At 47.0% G+C, this 18,394-nt stretch overlaps 7 protein-coding genes across 7 annotated transcripts; 5 read left to right on the top strand and 2 right to left on the bottom strand.

Annotated features, from left to right (window-relative positions):
* Positions 1-304: 304 nt before the first annotated feature.
* Positions 305-1,486, top strand: EYB26_000318 (uncharacterized protein; the record flags this gene model as incomplete). The annotated part of the gene is made up of 1 exon (XM_054259635.1): positions 305-1,486. The coding sequence occupies one exon, from the start codon at positions 305-307 to the stop codon at positions 1,484-1,486; it is 1,182 nt and encodes a 393-aa protein (XP_054115610.1).
* A 450-nt stretch (positions 1,487-1,936) lies between these two features.
* EYB26_000319 (uncharacterized protein) lies at positions 1,937-4,330 on the bottom strand (the record flags this gene model as incomplete). The annotated part of the gene is made up of 1 exon (XM_054259636.1): positions 1,937-4,330. The coding sequence occupies one exon, from the start codon at positions 4,328-4,330 to the stop codon at positions 1,937-1,939; it is 2,394 nt and encodes a 797-aa protein (XP_054115611.1).
* Positions 4,331-6,178: 1,848 nt separating this feature from the next.
* EYB26_000320 (uncharacterized protein) lies at positions 6,179-7,405 on the top strand (the record flags this gene model as incomplete). The annotated part of the gene is made up of 1 exon (XM_054259637.1): positions 6,179-7,405. One exon carries the CDS (start codon positions 6,179-6,181, stop codon positions 7,403-7,405), a length of 1,227 nt encoding a protein of 408 aa, XP_054115612.1.
* Positions 7,406-7,633: 228 nt separating this feature from the next.
* Positions 7,634-9,367, bottom strand: EYB26_000321 (uncharacterized protein; the record flags this gene model as incomplete). Its single annotated transcript, XM_054259638.1, has 1 exon — positions 7,634-9,367. The coding sequence occupies one exon, from the start codon at positions 9,365-9,367 to the stop codon at positions 7,634-7,636; it is 1,734 nt and encodes a 577-aa protein (XP_054115613.1).
* Positions 9,368-9,645: 278 nt separating this feature from the next.
* EYB26_000322 (uncharacterized protein) lies at positions 9,646-10,244 on the top strand (the record flags this gene model as incomplete). Its single annotated transcript, XM_054259639.1, has 3 exons — positions 9,646-9,678; positions 9,726-9,767; positions 9,831-10,244. The coding sequence occupies 3 exons, from the start codon at positions 9,646-9,648 to the stop codon at positions 10,242-10,244; spliced, it is 489 nt and encodes a 162-aa protein (XP_054115614.1).
* A 1,038-nt stretch (positions 10,245-11,282) lies between these two features.
* Positions 11,283-13,150, top strand: EYB26_000323 (uncharacterized protein; the record flags this gene model as incomplete). The annotated part of the gene is made up of 4 exons (XM_054259640.1): positions 11,283-11,356; positions 11,409-11,527; positions 11,581-12,591; positions 12,786-13,150. The coding sequence occupies 4 exons, from the start codon at positions 11,283-11,285 to the stop codon at positions 13,148-13,150; spliced, it is 1,569 nt and encodes a 522-aa protein (XP_054115615.1).
* Positions 13,151-15,464: 2,314 nt separating this feature from the next.
* EYB26_000324 (uncharacterized protein) lies at positions 15,465-17,057 on the top strand (the record flags this gene model as incomplete). Its single annotated transcript, XM_054259641.1, has 1 exon — positions 15,465-17,057. One exon carries the CDS (start codon positions 15,465-15,467, stop codon positions 17,055-17,057), a length of 1,593 nt encoding a protein of 530 aa, XP_054115616.1.
* Between the last annotated feature and the right edge of the window lie 1,337 nt (positions 17,058-18,394).

Genomic DNA, 18,394 nt, shown 5'->3' on the forward strand with positions numbered 1-18,394 from the left:
CTGAGCACGAATTGCAGGCTGCTGAGTGACCCAGGGAGTGTTGTCAATGAGGTTAGACTTTAAAAGAAGGCGATCATTTTAGGTACGGACGGGTCATCGAGCAATTAGTCCCGAAGAGGCCTAGCGCATTCCGCCGGGCCAATGTAAACAACGGACACCGATAAGGCCCCCTTATCGCGAAATCGACGCCCATTTCTCCGCATGCCGTCTCCGATGGGAACTTCTTCCTTCTACCAGCACCAATAAAACAGGCATCCGACACGTCTGAAACCTGAGCTGACGGTTGGCGGACAACGTTTAGTCAATGGCATACCAGGTATTTGCAAAAGCGCAGGCGCAACAGCGAACAGTCGCAAACACAGCATCAACAACCGCGACAACTCCACCCCGCTCCCCTCCCTCGTTGCTGGCCAAACAACCACCCCTCCATCCTGCGCCTTTGGTTCTCCCACAGTCAGCTTCTTCTTCCTACTCGAATACACATAAACCCCCCTCTATTGGCGATCCAACATTTTCCCCGGAATCATTCTCAGAGCCATTGACTTCTTACCAAACTCCCCATCCACATGTCACCGTCGACCCAGTCCGCACCGCTCATATCCCTTCTCTGAGCCGCATAACGGGACTGCTACTTCCTATTCGATACCCCAGCTCATTTTACACGGCATGTATCACAGACCCGGTTATTGCTTCATTATCACGCGTCGCGGTGTACCATGATCATCCCGTCCCCAGCGGGCCATCTACCGAGACAACATTTGGAGGAGCACACCAATCAACAACATCAACAACTGGAGGAGGACTGGGCGGTACGGATAAAGTAATAGGAGGAATCAGATGTCGCCTCGAAAGACTCTTCCCTGAATTCTCAGGTCTGAACGGACAAGATAGCAGACCACCACCAACGAATTTGTACATACAGACTCTGCACTTACTTTCACCACATCGTGGGAATGGAGTCGCGGCTTCACTGCTTAACGCTCTATTATTCGCTAAACCGCCTTCGAGAGGGTCAAAGGCGTATCGTGTTTCGCCTCTGGTAAGGCATTATAATATTCATACCGTGACGGCTCATGTCCATGAGACGAATGACGAGGGGCTGAGATGGTATGTTGCTCGAGGGTTTCATGTTGAAGATGGTGTTGTAAAGGGCTATTACAGACGCTTGAACCCCGGCGGAGCGAGGATCGTCAGGTTAGATCTTGATTGGGACAATGATGAGCAAGACGAGGAGGCAAATACGTTGCAGCAAGACTCGGAACAATCACTGCAGTCATCGGATGTCTCTAAAGCCACCAAATCAGCAAACGAGGAACAAAGTGACGATGACGATGACTGGGAGAAACTCGAAGCCGAAGAAGATGATGACCACGGCGTCGTACACCTTACAGACAGTCAGCTCTTAGACGATAATTCCCCTACGTCAACGGCATCTTCCGGTAAACGCAAGCGCGATCTTGAACAGTTTCAGAAACGACATAGATAGTTGGACAAAAAGTACTTTTGGTTCTTGTCAGCATGTGTGGAATTTTTGCCTGTCTGCTTTGTTTTTTCAGCTTCATTTGTTGCCCGCATTTATTCGACAAATGCATCATACCCGAATATAGATTATAGGTAGTATCAGTCTCTCCTTCAACAACTACTGCAGAATGTCTGTCCATTGCTTCAATTAGGAGATAGAAACGAAATTTACGGTTTTAAGCTATGTTGGGATGATTCGTAGCTTTTAATGAATTAGATATACAATTCCGTCAATGCCCAGCGGGTATCCTGTAACTAAATACAATGAAAGAGAGAAAAGAGTCATATGTGACAAAAAAAGTGTGCAATGACTGAGGGGGTAATATTGCGCCAGCCATAAATGCATCAATATATACTGTTCGAAGTATGAACGGAACTCTGAGGTCAATAGTCAGAGACAAATAGATTTACGTGATCAAATTGCGTAGTTCTCCGCGTGTAAGAAGACCTCGTCTTTTGACGGATCCGTCATGACAAGATGTTGCAATCGTGCCACTGTAGTAGCCACCTCAACTCGCATACTTGGTGGCCCACAGACGAAAACGCACGTACGACGACCCCAGCTCTTTGATTGCTCTTGCAACAATTCTGTAATATTGGGTCGTGAATAATCGGTGCGCCAGCTATCTTGTTTCTGTCGTGGAAGGAAGGCAAACCGCGTCAGTGTGTTTCGAGTATTGGAGGCTGTTGTTGAGATTGGATGTAATTGTTGTGGCAGGTGTTGTGGTGCCTGCTGCATCATCTGACCATATTGCTGATATTGATCGTGATTATATTGTTGTTGCTGTGGAAATTGGTTCTGTTGAAATTGGTTCTGTTGAAATCCGAAATTGAATCCCTGATGCTGGGCTTGTGGCGCACCATATGGAGTGGCTTGTGGAGGGGATCCATAGGCATATGGCGCGTAGGGGTCATAATGAGTATAGGCCGCTGGAGGAGGATAGCTACTCGATCCAACACCTCCCGCAAGATGTGCATTAGGGAGAGGAGCAATATCATCTTCATTTTCCCGTCGAAGCTCCTTCTCTTGTTGTAGGTCACCCCCAGCTGCCTCGCGAATCCATGCTGAGTTTCGTTTGTTGGAAACTCCATGCAAAATCTCGTTTACCGTTTCTGTAGCGTAAGCTTTGTCTTTGTCCGTGCCTGTCAAATAAAAGTTGCAGAAAACAGAGCTCGGAGGGGCATATTCTCTGCAGATCCTAAGCTCTTCTTTGAACCACTCCATTGTCTCCGGACGCCTCAACACCCAAACAACTCGAACGGTCTTTGTCACAGCATGACCATCTCTCATCCTTTTAATCAAATTGAGCAATTGGCTAGCAATAGCAGTGATGCCACTACCTCCCGCGAAGAACACAACGTCGTCAAATGCAGCTAGTTCACGCTGCATACCTCCATAGGGACCGTCCAGCATTGCTCGGTAAATCTTGTAAGGTCCCTTACGTTTTGCAGTCTCCATAACTTTCTTTGTAAAGCCACCAAATGGCCGAAACACAAGAACCATGTCACGGTATTCGGGCCCATAATTGGATGGAAAGTCGTCGCTGCAAAGAGAGGCGATGGTAAAGGGATGGTTTTCTAGAGGTGATATGCCCGGCATTCGGAGGTAGATAAACTGTCCTGGTCTCCATCGCATCTCTGTTGGAATCGTCACTTTCACGGCATTTCCAGGAAGAATCGTCACCGAAGATTCTTCCCCGATCAGCCATGAGAACCGTAGAGGATAAAACCAATTGAGGTAGATGCCTCTGATACAGTAGGAGAAGAACCACACCGCAATCGTGGCCCACAAATAGTTCCAAGACATGAGAAAGTTCTGCGTGTGCCAAATGAGCATGCCCAAGAATACAACGGCAATCGGGCCATGCAAGTAAGCAAAAAGCTCATATGCCCTTGAGCGTATAAACGAAAGAGAGTGAATACAGAGGACGGCCAGTGGAACGAACGCTGCAATTCCACTACCGTAAATATACATTTGGACGCCCTGCGGAATGAGATTCTGCGAGAAAAGTGCATAGGCCCCAGCATCTGCCCAAACTGGGGTAATGTAGAAAGGTATCATGTGAACGAGTGACATGAAAAGACACAAATATCCAAGCCACCGGTGAATGACATTGAGTCGTTCATGACTGATACCAGTCACTAGAGCCAGAACATTGGGCTTAGTGCCAAGCGCAGTGATCCAGGGTATCATCGCAACCGCGACCATGCCAGCGCGGATAGCCAACGGCGGTGAACCTAGTGCGATACTCGTGTAATACAGTGGTTGCGGAAGGAAACAGTACAGCGTGATGAACACTAAGCATGCTGTCACGAGAGCAACCACTGAAAGGGCTGGGAAAACAATGCGTAGCTTGCCGATAACCAGTGTTGGAATCGGTCTGTAGAAAACCCATCTGAAAACTGCAATGGAAATACTCATCGGGGCAAGTAACGAAGATTCATGCTGTCGGGATGACGAGGGAAGTGGACCAGTTTTCGGAAAGAACTTTCTAGTAGAACTGTCGGTAGCAGCGCTGGTGAGCTCCTGATCTGAAGTGCCCGCAGAATTCCCATTAGGTGATAAGAGGTTGATCTCTCTGTGAACGGCCACTCGAATTCGATCGCTTAAGAGATGGTATACACGGACCAGGGACGTCAAGACGACAACAACGACGCTGAAGTAAACCCAACCCAACGCGTATTTCCCTGATTGAGACCATGGATCTCTTTGCATCTCTGCTTGATCGGCCGCGGTGGTTGAAGCTGTGATTGGCACAGTGATGCGTTTCGCCAGCGAAATCAGTGATTCGAACATATTCCCAGCCATTTTTCACCTTTGGCTTTCTGCAGCCACCAAGATGTGCATCCAGTAAAACGAAGGGAAGAAACGGACAGGAAATCCTGCACTGCACCGGAACAGGAGCAAGGCGTTACTGATGATAAATTTCTGGACAGGTCAATATCTGCTGAGTTCTCAACCGTATCAGAATCGCAACAACACAACATACATCTAGTTACTGAAAGCTCGCAGAGCTTTCAGTTGGTTGCAGAGCCAAGAACTTTCTGCGTAACAATGAATTGAATCAGAATTCGTCAATCATGGCAAGCCTTGCTCTTCACAGCACAGCATGTCCATGCACGAGGATGTCGAAGAGTCAAAGGTGCAGAAGAAAGAGAAAAGGTACTTGATCGGAATGAGCGGGGAAGATGGACAGCTGGAGCAATCGCAGCCAGTTATAAACTCTTTTTTCTTTTCTATTTCTAGATCGGACCGACAGAGAGCGACGAGCCTAGTGCTTCTTGACCGGCATCCTAACCGAACTTGTGAGTAGATTATGCAAGCTTTCCTTTCGCATGAACCAAAAATAACCTGTCTGTATGCACGTCGCGGGTGATGTGATCAACTTATCAGGGCAAGTTGAAAAGGCCTATCCAGCGCTCGACAAATGGGAAAGTAGGTCGAGGTTAACCCCGACATTTAGGGCCACACTGGCTGCGCGTAGAGGAAACAATTGTGGCATATTGATAGAGTGTTTTTGGACCCTCCGGACATGGTCTCCAAGGTGGTCCACCGCCATTTCTCGACGTGAATGGCCGTTGCTCTCTCTCTGGGCGAACAGGACTAATTTCTCCGTGCTAGAAGAGTTAAGCAGCAATCAGCAGACGAGAACGGGGTTGACGAATGAGATGTTGGTATTAGACGCTGCCATTCGACAGAGTATGATGTGCGATGGCCCAATAGGGTGTCTGCACTCGGTGCTCTGCGTGATACAGGCCTAAGCTCGGCAGTAGTGTGAGGATTGCTTCTGCAGTCTTGCATGAGTTTTGATTCCAATTGGATACGGTAGTACCTAGCGCAATGGCGGCGGGCACTAGGTAACTTACTACGTACAACACTGGACCAGCGATGCGATGTGCACAAGCCATTTTCGAAGTAGCATATTGTCACTATTGGGCCAGAGGACATACGTAGGAGAAGACCAGAAGAATTGAAGTAGCATTGAGAAATAGATGTGAAGGTCTGATGACGAGGAGCGCTCTGTCAAATCGAAGCAAGTGCCACCTGCCGCGAGGGGAAAGGGAAGGAGCTCTCGGCTCTCGGGCAAATCTGCGATACATAATACTCCATAGTATGTAGTTCTCCGTTCGCTGTATAACGTATAGCCACAGAGTACTGTACCTAATAGATCTGTGACATGATTGGCTCTTCCAAGGATGTCTCTCATCCATATCAACAACTAAAGTCCATTACAGAGCTCTTTTTCTGATGAACACACGACGCACACGAGGAAGTCCCTCTAACAGGAACCTGTTTTTGGCGAAGTCTTGTCCCTGGCTTTCCTTGGTGACAGTATGGCACTCAAATGTGTATTTTCTCGTCGCTAGTTCCAAAACTGATAGATTTAGTCCCTTTTGCCTTGTTCTCTCCATAGTGATTATTATTAGAAACCATCTACTCCGTATTCAACGTACGGTTCTCCCTTCCTTGGTGCCCTGAATCAGGGTTATGGGTTAGGGTTACTTATAGAATATGTGGGGTGCTTTATTCACCGCTCTACTATCGAATTTATTCTGCCACAAGCTATCATCAAATAAATCGATCAAAAAGGCTCTTTGTCCAATCCAGTCAAACGTCCATCGAAAAGAAGGGTGGATGAACTTTCGCACCGAAAAAATGGCATCAAGTATTAAGTCAACAAATCCGGCTCTTGTAGGCCCATCGTCACCCTCACTCGCCCTCCCACCATCGCAATTCGCTCGCCTTCAACCACATGCCTACCTTCTCGCGCACCTGTCACCACCGCCTTCTTCTAGCCAACAGTCGCCTTTAAGAGCCAATGGTCGTGCGCCGCTAGAATTCAGAACTACATCCGCCAATCTAGGCTCTCTCTCGCATACAAATGGAAGCGCAGTGGTGAGAATTGGAGATACAGCTGCCGTCTGTGGTGTGCGCGCCGAAATATTGCATACAGAAGATATAGCTTCATGGGGCGTTTCTACTTCGTCCGGAAGTCATAAGAGGAGAAAGATCATTTCAGACGAAGATGGTAACAAACAAGAAAACGAACACGACGATGACGACGAAGACGATGATGACTATATCAAAAATCTCAACTTGATCGTTCCCAACCTCTCTTTGAGTACTGGTTGCGCGCCGGGTTTCATACCCAGTGCCCCTCCATCTGCGCTCGCACAGGCGCTCTCATATCAAATACTCAATAAGCTACATACCACACGCCTAATTCGTTCCGAAGATCTACAGATATGGCACAACCCACCGGACTTGAATGCCCTTGGCAAGGAAGAGCAAGGCGAGGATGCAATGGATACCGAGTCTGCGGATCAATTGTCTTCTCCTGAACCAGAAATTAAAGGGTTCTGGGTCCTCTACATCGATGTAATGATGATTTCTCTTGCCGGTAACCCATTCGATGCCGCCTGGGCGTCTGTCGTTGCTGCTCTACAAGACACAAAATTGCCAAAGGCTTGGTGGGATATTGATAATGACATGGTGCTATGCTCCGACAAGGCTTCAGAGTCACGAAAACTAAATCTTCGCGGTTTCCCAGTGTCGTGTTCGTACTCTGTCTTTGAGGCTGATGCTGCGGCTGACTGGCGCGCCGTTGCGGTTCCAGATGTGGATAAGAATGGGGGTTTACAGCAGACGTCTCGACAGCCGGAGAGATGGATTTTGGCTGATCCCGATGGGTTTGAGGAGAACTTGTGCCGGGAGCGGGTATATTTGATGGTTGATCGGGATGCCAGGATTGGAAAAACGAAGATTTTGGGCATGGAGAAGAATGGCGGCTTGTCCGTGGGTCGTGAGGAACTCAGGAAGCTCGTTGATGTTTCTGCACAGAGATGGAAACATTTGAAGAGTATTTATGATGGTCTACACTGAGTAAATATCACTAGAGCAGCATATTAGAAGATTCGTGGGTATCATAGAGACCATGAGACAGATGATCTGTCTTGATGCAATGTAATTGTATAATATCGATATTTCCTGCTACCCGCCATATCCATCCATTAAATAACGCCTAAAATGCAAGACCAATTTCAACATAACCAAACAGTTCCTCTAGCCCACGTAGCATGCCACAATGAAGCCAGACACGCAGAACCTGGTTTACGCCTTTTTCCGCGGTACCGATATAGACATAGAGAATATACACTTTTCATCATTGGTACCTGTCTTTGAAGGAATAGCGTCGTCTGATGGTGCCTTGGACTTTTCCTCATCATTAGACGGCTTCTCATCAAGTGGCTTGTTCCCCGTCTGTTCGTCGTCTTTATTGACTTCGATGTTATTAATTTGAGACTTGAGCTCGCCTGACCAGATGCGCGCAAAGAGCCCGGCTTTGGTGGCAGCTTTCGTTGGCTCCTTCTTTTCATCACCCTTGGCGTCTGCCTTGGGCTCTTCATCCTCCATTATGTCTGAGAATGACCACATTGAGTCAAGCTCATTCCTAAAATAAGCAGTGCTCCACAGCGAGATGAGGACGCCAGGGACAAGATAGAGAAGTGCGGGCTGAGCATGTTGGGAAAACTGCATGGCGATCAAGGTAGCTACCATGCCACTAATATACCCGATAATGCTAGCATAAAAGTAAGGTTTGGGAAAAGACTGCGCATCTGGATAAGGAGGTTGTAGTGACAATGTTTTGGAAGGGTTCGAGAGTGTCCAGAACCGCTCACCCCACCCCCCGGTTGCTCGCTGGTAAATCGCCATTTCGGTCCCTTCTGTTGCAGACTCCTTTTTAGACAGCATTATGCTCTTGTACTTGTAGTACAAGAAAAGATCAAACCTCAAGGCAAGACCAATCATCATACCAGGAACCACAATATCACCGAGACCTAGCATAGCAAGAGACAGCTCGTTAGGGTCTTCGTTAGGGCCAGCTGGACGAGGGAACACCATCTTGATAGGAACATCGAGCTTAGTAGCCACAGTCACCATGAGTGGAGTGAAAAAGACGAAGTAGATATCATAGAAGAATAGCGACGCCAAGATCAAAGAGCCCGTAGTAAATGTCGATGGTGATATGACCTGTAGCGAACCATAGCAGAAGCTGAAACCTAACAAGTTCGTCAACCACCATGGCTTCGCGAAAAAGGCAAAGTATGTGACGGCAATCAAAGCAACGACGACTGCAGTAACATCCAGTATATCGAATCGCACTTTCGCCTTAAAAGAGTTGAGTGCCTTGATTCGGAGTTGCACTTTTTGATATGCTAAAGCACGTAAATCCCAAAACAAATTCTGAATTGTAATAGGAAATGAGATGGCGCCGAGGAAGCCTGGCAGAGGAGATCTCCGTTCGACAGCGGTTGTGGTATCTGAGCTTTTTTGACGTTCAACAGTTGATACTATACGTTTAGATTGGTCCACCTTCCACTGATGATCTCCGGAAGAGTATGTCGAGGGGAAAACATATGAGCGCAGTACTTTCAACCCATCCCTTAACAGAGCCCCGGCAAAGAACAACCCCATCTGAGAGAAGTAGAAGCTTAGAATCTTGTTCAGAATACTGGGATCCTTCAGCCACTTGATGATCAAGTATAGACCGCCCAAAGTCAAACCAGCCATCAACGGGAACATGAGAGCATCCGAAGGCTCCAAGCCCTCCATCTTGCTGCCTGTGTCCTTTCCCTCATCTTCCTCCTCGTCTTCGGAATCAGACTCGACTTTGGATTTCTTCTTCGGTTTGGCTGCTGATGAGGGGCGTGATAATGAAGCATGAGCTCCTGTGTAGATCGGTATGAGGGCGGATACGATAAGGTGAGCATATGTTGGTAAAAATGGTTGCATGTCTTTTAATTGTTCCACTATTGGCTGCAGAGACTCGAGAATGGAGTTCATGTCGGCCATCGAGGGTATAGAAGTCGCGCCTAATGCGCGCGTAGCAATAATTTGGAGGTTCCGCAGCTCGTACGAAATGTTAAAAGACAAAGAGGCAAAAGTTGTTGTGTTGTATAGTTGGTATCAGGACAAGTTGTACTATGACGGAGCGGAGGATGATAGTGCCAAGTTGGCGGAAGCTTAAGAATTTATCGGCATCAAGGGAAAGTACATCACTCCACTAACAACCCTTTCTTTAAGCTATACAACACCATTTGAATATTTAAAACGACGTAACCATGGCTACTGAAATCGCAATTGACACGACTATGGTTTGTATCCTCACTTTTGCTTCTTAACCGTCGCTAATAAGTCACAGGGTTCTTTCGTGGTGGAACTCTACAACGACCACGCGCCAAAGGTATGACCAAAGGCTCAGCGTCAACTTTCTACAAGTCCGCTAACTTCTATCTATGTGAATTAGACTTGCAAAAACTTCGCGACTCTCGCCCAGAGAGGATACTACAATGGCGTCATCTTCCACCGCATCATTCCCAATTTCATGATCCAAGGAGGCGATCCTACTGGCACCGGACGTGGAGGCAGTTCGATATACGGCGAGAAATTCGAGGACGAAATACACTCTTCATTAAAACATACTGGAGCTGGAATATTGAGCATGGCCAACAGCGGACCGAATACGAACGGAAGTCAATTCTTCATTACTCTCGCTCCAACGCCTTGGCTCGATGGGAAACATACGATATTCGGACGGATAAAAAGCGGAATGAGAGTTATTCAACGTATGGGATTAGTCAAAACTGATGCTGAAGATCGACCCCAGGATCCGGTCAAGATTGTCAAGGCGCGATTAGTGGAGGAAGCCGAGGAGAATTGAAAGGATGCTTTTGAAGACTGAAAAAGATAGAACAACGGGGGGTAATGAGCTCTGGCACATCGTTTTGCTACAACAGGAGTCCTTCTTCTGGATACGCACGTCTTGCACAGCAGGAACGTCATACTGGATATGTATGTCGTGTAGGGACAATGTGCATCCGCTTCGAGAGAATCGACGACGTACTACGAGGTGAGGGCATGCTTCCCATCTCACTGGTTGACAATCCGGGGGAGGAACAAGCAACCGAGGCTGGAAAGCTGCAGCTACGCTGCGCAGGATGTATACAGAGCAAAAGTGCAGCTACATAAGTAGAAAGAATGTATCACAACCTACGAACCGCTCCCATCACTTTAAATCCAGGGCAGCAGATACAGGGTGACAAATCTCATCTACCACTCTTATAAGATAAACCAGTGAAGGTATACCTGTAATTCGACAGGCTGCTACAGAGGAATTCATTGCAGTGTGTCTACGCGGAGCGCAAGAGTGGTGTGATGAAAAGAAGAAATCGAAGCGGCCGGTTTTTCTGCGCTTAAATGTGCAAAAACAACATGCTAACCCTGTCTGTACTAGTGGTAATCCCTGTACACAATCTTGAATCGTGATACATACTATTCTAGAGTGAATTTTTGCCTCTTGCCTGCTGATATTTAAATGAACACAATGAATTCATGTCAGTTTTCTCTTTAATAATATCTGGAAGCTCTATACACCCGGGTTTCTCCATGAAAATAAAGCGTTTTGTGGGATTGTATGAAAATTATCTCGCGTATCGATTACACGACAATACCGGCCTTTTGGATTTATATCACGTGATCCACTAGCCTCACAGATGATGAAAGCTTCGGCATTTCTCCAAACTTTCTTTTTTCTCTCATGAATTTTGTTATGCCTCAGATCAACACTTCGATGCACCTCGTCTGAAGAGACGAGCCATCTTTTGAGCTTTAAAACATCCTGATGATGTGACGAAGAACTGTGATGATCCTCATACAAGATACTTTGTATCATAGATAATTCACTGTCAGCCCAGTCAACATGGAATCCTTAGCAGAAACCCCATGGGATGTGACAATATCCGGGACGGGGCTTGCGCAGTCACTTTTGGCATTGTGAGCTTGGAACTCCCGAGTTCAATTCGATTTTCACTAAAGTCGATCTTAGAGCTCTGTCCCGGTCAGGTAAGAAGGTTCTTCACGTGGATAAGAACACATACTATGGAGGACCCGAGGCTGCTTTTAGCATTCAAGAGGCACAGGAATGGGTAGAGATGTTGCAGAAAGGTTTGTTTTCTAGTCGATGTCATTTTGTTGACTCTTGCTTACTATGATCACAGAGTCTGGTCGAGAGCCATTTGAAGATGCGTCCATCTATTCGCCCTCAGATGGGTCAGACGACGGGAAGAAGCTGTCCTTCTCCAGAGCTTACACACTATCGCTGTCACCGCAGCTTGTTTATACTCGCTCAAAACTGCTTCCTTCACTCGTGTCATCCAAAGTTTATAGGCAGCTCGAGTTTCAAGCCGTCGGAAGTTGGTGGATATATGGAAAGTTGGCCAACCCTGAAGGTGATGTATCCGGGCAACTTCGACGAGTACCGAGTAGTCGCGAAGATATTTTTGCCGATGATGCGATCAGCATGAAGGCGAAGAGAATGTTGATCAGGTTTCTTCGAAACGTCAACCAACCACAACAGACTGAAGAGGGCGCTGAACAATCCACAATACAGGAAGATGAACATATTTCCCTTTCGGAGTATTTGAATATCAAGTTCAATGCTCCCTCGGAACTACACAACCCTATACACTCGCTGTCGCTATGTCAGCAGTCCCCTCATCAAACCCCCACGAGTCTAGCTCTGCCTCGCATCAAACGGCATCTGGGGTCACTCGGTGTGTTTGGACCTGGCTTTGGAAGCCTAGTCGCAAAGTGGGGTGGCGGTGCAGAGATCGCTCAAGTAGGTTGCCGTGCGCTGGCCGTCGGAGGTGGTGTCTATGTGTTGGGTCGTGGCATCGAGTCTGTCGACACTTCGAGAGATGATGAAGGCTTTCACCAATTGACGCTGTCAGATGGAGAGAAGATACGCAGCAGGGCTGTTGCAGGGACTTTCTGGGACCTGCCAGAGAATGCAGGCAGTCCTTCGGCATCGACTCAGAAAGTTGCTCGCTCAATATCTATTGTTTCCTCCCCATTAAAACTACTTTTCCCGGTCACTGCTGAAGGGGGTCCCGTACCCGCAGGAGCAGTAGTACTCGTTCCTTCCGAAGCGCTATCTGATGCTTCGGACGTTGCACCAGTATACTTGCTAGTTCACTCTAGTGAGACTGGGGAGTGCCCAGATGGACAATGTAAGTTGATGAACATTTCTTTTCTTGCATATGAATCCAAGCTCTTCTATGATGATCGTTTAAACTTATCTACATTGCCTGATGGACATTGATGAAAACTTTATCAACTATCAACGGCTGATGAGAGCATTCTTTCTGTATCTTCTCGATTGCATTTTCTTCATTCTTTTGCTAATGGTTGGACTATTGGATAGGTGTTATCTACGGAAGCGTCTCTGTACCCGGTCAGGATGGCCAACGTCATCTGCAGACAGCGATCAATCGTCTCCTCGATTCGTTCACTGATGCGACAGGCAAGCCCACCGTTCTGTGGTCCTTGCGCTTCACTCAAATTGGTACACAAGTTGGTACACTTGATGGCACCAACCGTTCGCCGATCCTGTATAAGAATACAAAGTCTGACAAGATATTGTACTTTGCGCCGCCTAGCTTGGACCTCGCCTTTGACGATAGTATCGTGGAGAGCGTCAAAGAATGCTGGAAAGCGATTCTAGGCGAGGATGCGCATGACGATTTGTTTATGACATTTGAGGATAGAGAGACGTATGATGACGACTAGGCGTCTGTCGGGTGTAACGGTGTGTGATAACTACATTAAATCAACATGTAAGCATGTAATCAGTAACATACTACTACATACATATACATCTTGCCTCAGTCATGTAACTACAAGAGACCAACACCTGCTTACATTCTACATGGAATTGTTTCAGATTTTTCAATACATGTCTCACACCTATAAAGCCACATTTGCACAGACGTAACCTTATGACACGGGGCTATGGTATTTTTAGGAGACACACGATATGCGATTGATCAGTGTATTGATCTGTCCAAGCTTCGAAGGTTCTATGAAAAACCTCCGATATCTTGATTCTCCACAGAAAAAAGCGAGTCTGATAAGAAGCTAAATAAAATTGCCGGAAGCATTCTTGACGCTATCTTTCAGACTTGGCGAGAAACAACGAAGCGACGGAAACGGCAAAAGAACAACACTCTTATCAATTGATCCATGCTCATACTGATGGTAAGAAAGCTGTCGTCAATGCCTAGATTCATCCAAATTAATTACCCATGTGCCGTTGAGTATCACCGCTTTCATTTCGTGCTCCATCCTGAGTGGACGGTTAGGCCAGGAACGGAAAAGGGTCCCTCAAATACTATATTTTTTTTATTCTCCTTATTGTTGTTATTCTTGCCGTATTCTTTCTTATACTTCTTATCCGTTGAGCTACATGCGATGCGGAGAGACTGTCACACTGCATAGAGAGTGATGCATGGACGCACAATCTAGATGTTGGCCAGGATGAGCGAGATACACATTCCCTCAATCAGCTTGTCGTTGTCATCCAGAGAGATTTTAACTACTACTACAATAATAGTACATGCACTCCGGAGTCTGTACTACACATACTACGTAAGTTGGTTAGATCGTGCAGATAGCTAGATGGACAGACAGCACGTGCTCTCAGCCGTTGCAACACTTTGAATACGTGTATCGTAAAGCGTAATCGAATTGATGTCTATCATTATCAAAGGGCCCCATTAGTCGTGCTGTGTCTGCGATCTGATTGGGTTGAGCATGACCACACTGACCGCGATTCTCTCGCCTTGGTGGACCGAATTCACGTATGAGAGTTGACACTAGCATTGAACTAGTTTAGCTCTTGATGAGAACGACATGAGTACATACGTCCTACGCAGTGCGTAATAAGGACTAAGTATGTGGTGGACGTCACTAGCGGACCAGAGACCCGTCGCTATAATCTCTTGTACGGCAAACACAGCCATCATCTGGATCAGTGGCTTTGGTGGCTTCCAGATGAAAGATACAGCAGTCTGGAGACTCCGGACTCGGTTTGTATGGACTGTACTCCGTACGTCACGTAGAATTGGCGGCAGAAGATCTTTCGTCCTGAAACAAATGATTTTCATATGATATTCCTTTCAATGTGATACGTATTTAACTATGTACCGGGTACTTGCGTAAGTCGATGAAGTCAGTTGGAATGTTTGTACGGGACGGCGCCGATCGCTGCGGCGAGTACACTGATTGCGCTGTGCGTACCCTGATCGGCCGAGCCCCTTTTACGGTACCTTACACCGCCTTGTATTTTAGTATTTTACATACCACCGCTGTAGTATGTATGTATCGAGGTAGATCTCCATACGGAGTGCTCTTTTCTACTTTCAGGTCAAAAGAAACGATACGCCTGGCTCATCTTCAAGCCACGACGAATACGAATAGACAAAGCTCGAATACTAACTAACTAATACTACATGCTCTTTTTGTCTTGCGTTCTTCCCTTTCTTTTTTTCCCCGTACTCGCACACGCGCTTCGTGGCTGTCATCTTATTTCCCCATTGTCCTCCATCTCTCCCAATTGCATCGTGGCGTGTGCGTCGTACTACTCAGAAAACAGCAAGAAGAATCACCACAACACGCCTTTCGCTCGCTTATACAGTCTCGAAATTATTTCCTCATTTGTCCTTCCTGTCTGTTGACTTAATTTGATCGTGTCTTGCGCTGTTCTCAGGCTTAGCGTTCCTCGTCTTTTGAGTTTTCTGGGCTGGTCCACTTTCTTCTGGTCTCCCTAACCAACTACGTTGCGTACTAACGGGAAAGGACACACTCAGACAACCCTTTCTTCCCTTCTCCTTCCTTTTCCTCCCCTACCGCCCGCCCTGAGAAGGAAAAGGGAAAGGATCAGAAAAATAATAACCCAAAAAAATATAGCTCCAGCCAAGCAAGCATCACGTTGCCCCTTCTTTTTTCTGACACTTTTCAAGGGGGAAAAAAAAATAGAGCTGGTCCGTCACGCTTCTTGATGACTTCGCCGAAGTCATCATTTTCTGCTGGTCCGGTCCTCAAGATGCCTCTCTTCAGGCTCAAGACACTCTTCCCCTTAGTCGCCCTCCTGTCTATTGGGTTTTTCTTTTGGTGTATTGACAGATATGATCGTGCCGCCCTATCGAAAATCAAACATCCCATCGAACAGCTTTCGAATACAGCAAACACGATAACGTCGAATAAGAGCCCGCCTGCTCAAGTTCAGCTACCTCCCACTCATAACTCCTTTGGAAACTGCGAGTTTGATACCGCATCTGCACCTCCCCTGCCGTTTGGCGAATGGCTCACTCGCAAGAACTTTACTCGCGCCTTCATCCGCCCGAATAAGGTCAGCGCCCAGACACAATTCCGTTCGCTCGAAGATATCAACACCCCCGTATTACCTCCTTTCCGTGCGCTGGAACGCGGCCTGATCCTCTCCGACGAGAATAATGACAAAACCGTCCCCTGTCCGACCGTCGCCGAAGTCAATGTGGCTATGGATCACGACGTTGAGGAGACCTCGAAATTGCTGTTTGGTCTCGCCACCACCGTCGACCGACTCGAACGTTTGTTGCCATCTTTGCTATACTCTTTCGCCGGCACCAAGGCTAGCCTTTTGGTGCTAGTGCCTGAGTCGGACGACAACCTCTCAGCCCAGGAGGCATACTTCCGCTCTCGAGGACTCGACATTACCCTCGAAAGTTCACCATTGGAATTCACCGCCCGTTATTTCGGACTTGTCGAAGCATTCAGTCTTCATATTAAACAAAAGCGCCCCCAAACGGAATGGGTTGGCTTCATCGACGACGACACCTTTTTCCCGTCGCTCCCTTCGGTTGCTCTTCAGCTCAAGGCAGCTGATTCTTCGAAGAAGCACTACATTGGCTCGCTCTCGGAAGCAAGCTGGCAGGTAGATACCTGGGGCCACATGGCTTTTGGCGGTGGTGGTATCTTTGTCTCGAAGCCGCTGTTGGATATCCTAATGGAGAGCTACGACGAGTGCCAATCTTGGGGCGAACAACCAGGTGATCAAAAATTGGGGCAGTGCATTGAGCGCTCCAGCAATACTCCTCTCACCTTGTGGCCATCGCTACATCAAATGGATTTGACTGGAGCCCCCGATGGTATCTTGGAGTCCGGCCTTCCAATCGACAGTCTTCACCATTGGAGTACTTGGTATACCAAGGATGTCGTGAAGATGGGCGCCGTTGCCGCTGCGGCCGGTAAGAGATCGGTTCTGCGCCGCTGGGTCTTTGATCAGCAGGAATTCGTTGACCAGAGCACTGGAGAGTCGTATCGCACATTCTGGATCCTCACGAATGGGCATTCGGTTGTGCGGTATACCCTGATGCCTGGTACCCCGAATGACGCCATTAACTTCGATCATGTCGAGAAAACATGGGAAGAGGACATGGCTGGTTACACGCAACGCTTCGGTGCCATGCGAGAAAAGGATCAAGACGGAGTGATCAAGGAGCGCTACTTGTTGACGGATGCAATCGTCATTGGTGACAATGTTCATCAATTCTATACCAGAGAAGAACACACCAGTCATAGTCTCATTGAAATAGTCTGGCTCGGTTCCAAGAGCGGCAGCGGTGCCAATGCTGGTAGCTCACGAAACACTAATTAAATATACGACATTGAACATTTTGCAAACATATTATTCTTGCACATTATTTCGTTGAGCGAAGCTTCTCCGCCTCGTTGCTGGCATACGCATCTGGCTTTCCGATTCGTCTACCTATTTACATACTTTCAGTTTCGACCTACCGATTCCTTGGCGGCGTATGAATAGATATCCTCAACATGTGAAACATTTACACACTTTTCTACAGTCCCGTTGCTGTTTGTCCTCATTTCATGGCGTTTACACACTGGTTGGCTTGCACTTCCCATCGACGGCGCGATTTTTAAGACCGGACAATCGTGATGACACTTTCTTCTTCTCCCCTCGCGGCTTCTTCTCGAAAAGAGTCCGAAGGGTATGTACTTTTCAACTTTGAAGTTTCTTTACCATACCTTTTCTCCGTCTCGACTTATTCTTTCGCATGAATTTAAACATCAGCGGTTCCTCCGGCGGATACAGACGTGTTTCATCATGGACAGACAGGCATTTTGGGTTGCGAGTCTTGCGATATACTCCTTGAAGCGGTGTATTTTGACTCTAATATTTTCTTACTCCTTCTTTTCTTTCCTTTTGCTTTTCTCTTGCTGTTTCTATTATCTTTCTATGATGACCAGACCCTGAGATCATGTGTATAAATAGTATCGTTGAGAACAGTTACGAGCAAGTCCTGGTTCAGACTGGACCGTTGGCGTCCTTCTCTCGCTCGCAGGCAGAGACATGTACTAGTGCACAGGTGCAATGTATCGCTGATTGATGATTGCAGATGCATTTGCTTTGCATCCATATATTCTTTAGACTCTGTTCGAGTATCTTTTGTCACTTTTTCTTGCTTTGTTTTACTTAGATGACATGTTTGATTCCCAATATAGATTAGAGAGTTAGTATCAATCTTGATATAATGCATATACTCGTTAATATTCTCTTCCTAACGTAATATGTATCTTTAATTACCCAATAACTTGGTTCAATCGAGACCTACGCTTGAGCCATCTTGATCTTGATTATGGCACATTCTTTTCGAAGGCCAAACATGTAGATGCCAACCAACCAATAGGGTCTTGTTATTCACGTGACCAATCCGCTGGACTCGATTGTGTGGACTAAGAACTGACTAATGGCTTACTTACCAAGCATCGAGTCATCATAGGAACAAAAGAGGGCATGATAGAGGAGACCAAACAGACAGATCACTATAAAATTCTGATATACTTTCGTGTGCTCGAGAATTACGGAAGCCGAACTGAAGAAACCACCCAGCCCGTTCAGCATGAATTACTCCACGCACGCTTATCAACGTTTGGTGTGATTTCAGTGAATTGAAGCATTAATTGGCTCTGGCT

The sequence above is a fragment of the Talaromyces marneffei genome, chromosome 1, assembly GCF_009556855.1.
Source record: "Talaromyces marneffei chromosome 1, complete sequence".
Lineage (NCBI taxonomy): Eukaryota > Fungi > Ascomycota > Eurotiomycetes > Eurotiales > Trichocomaceae > Talaromyces > Talaromyces marneffei.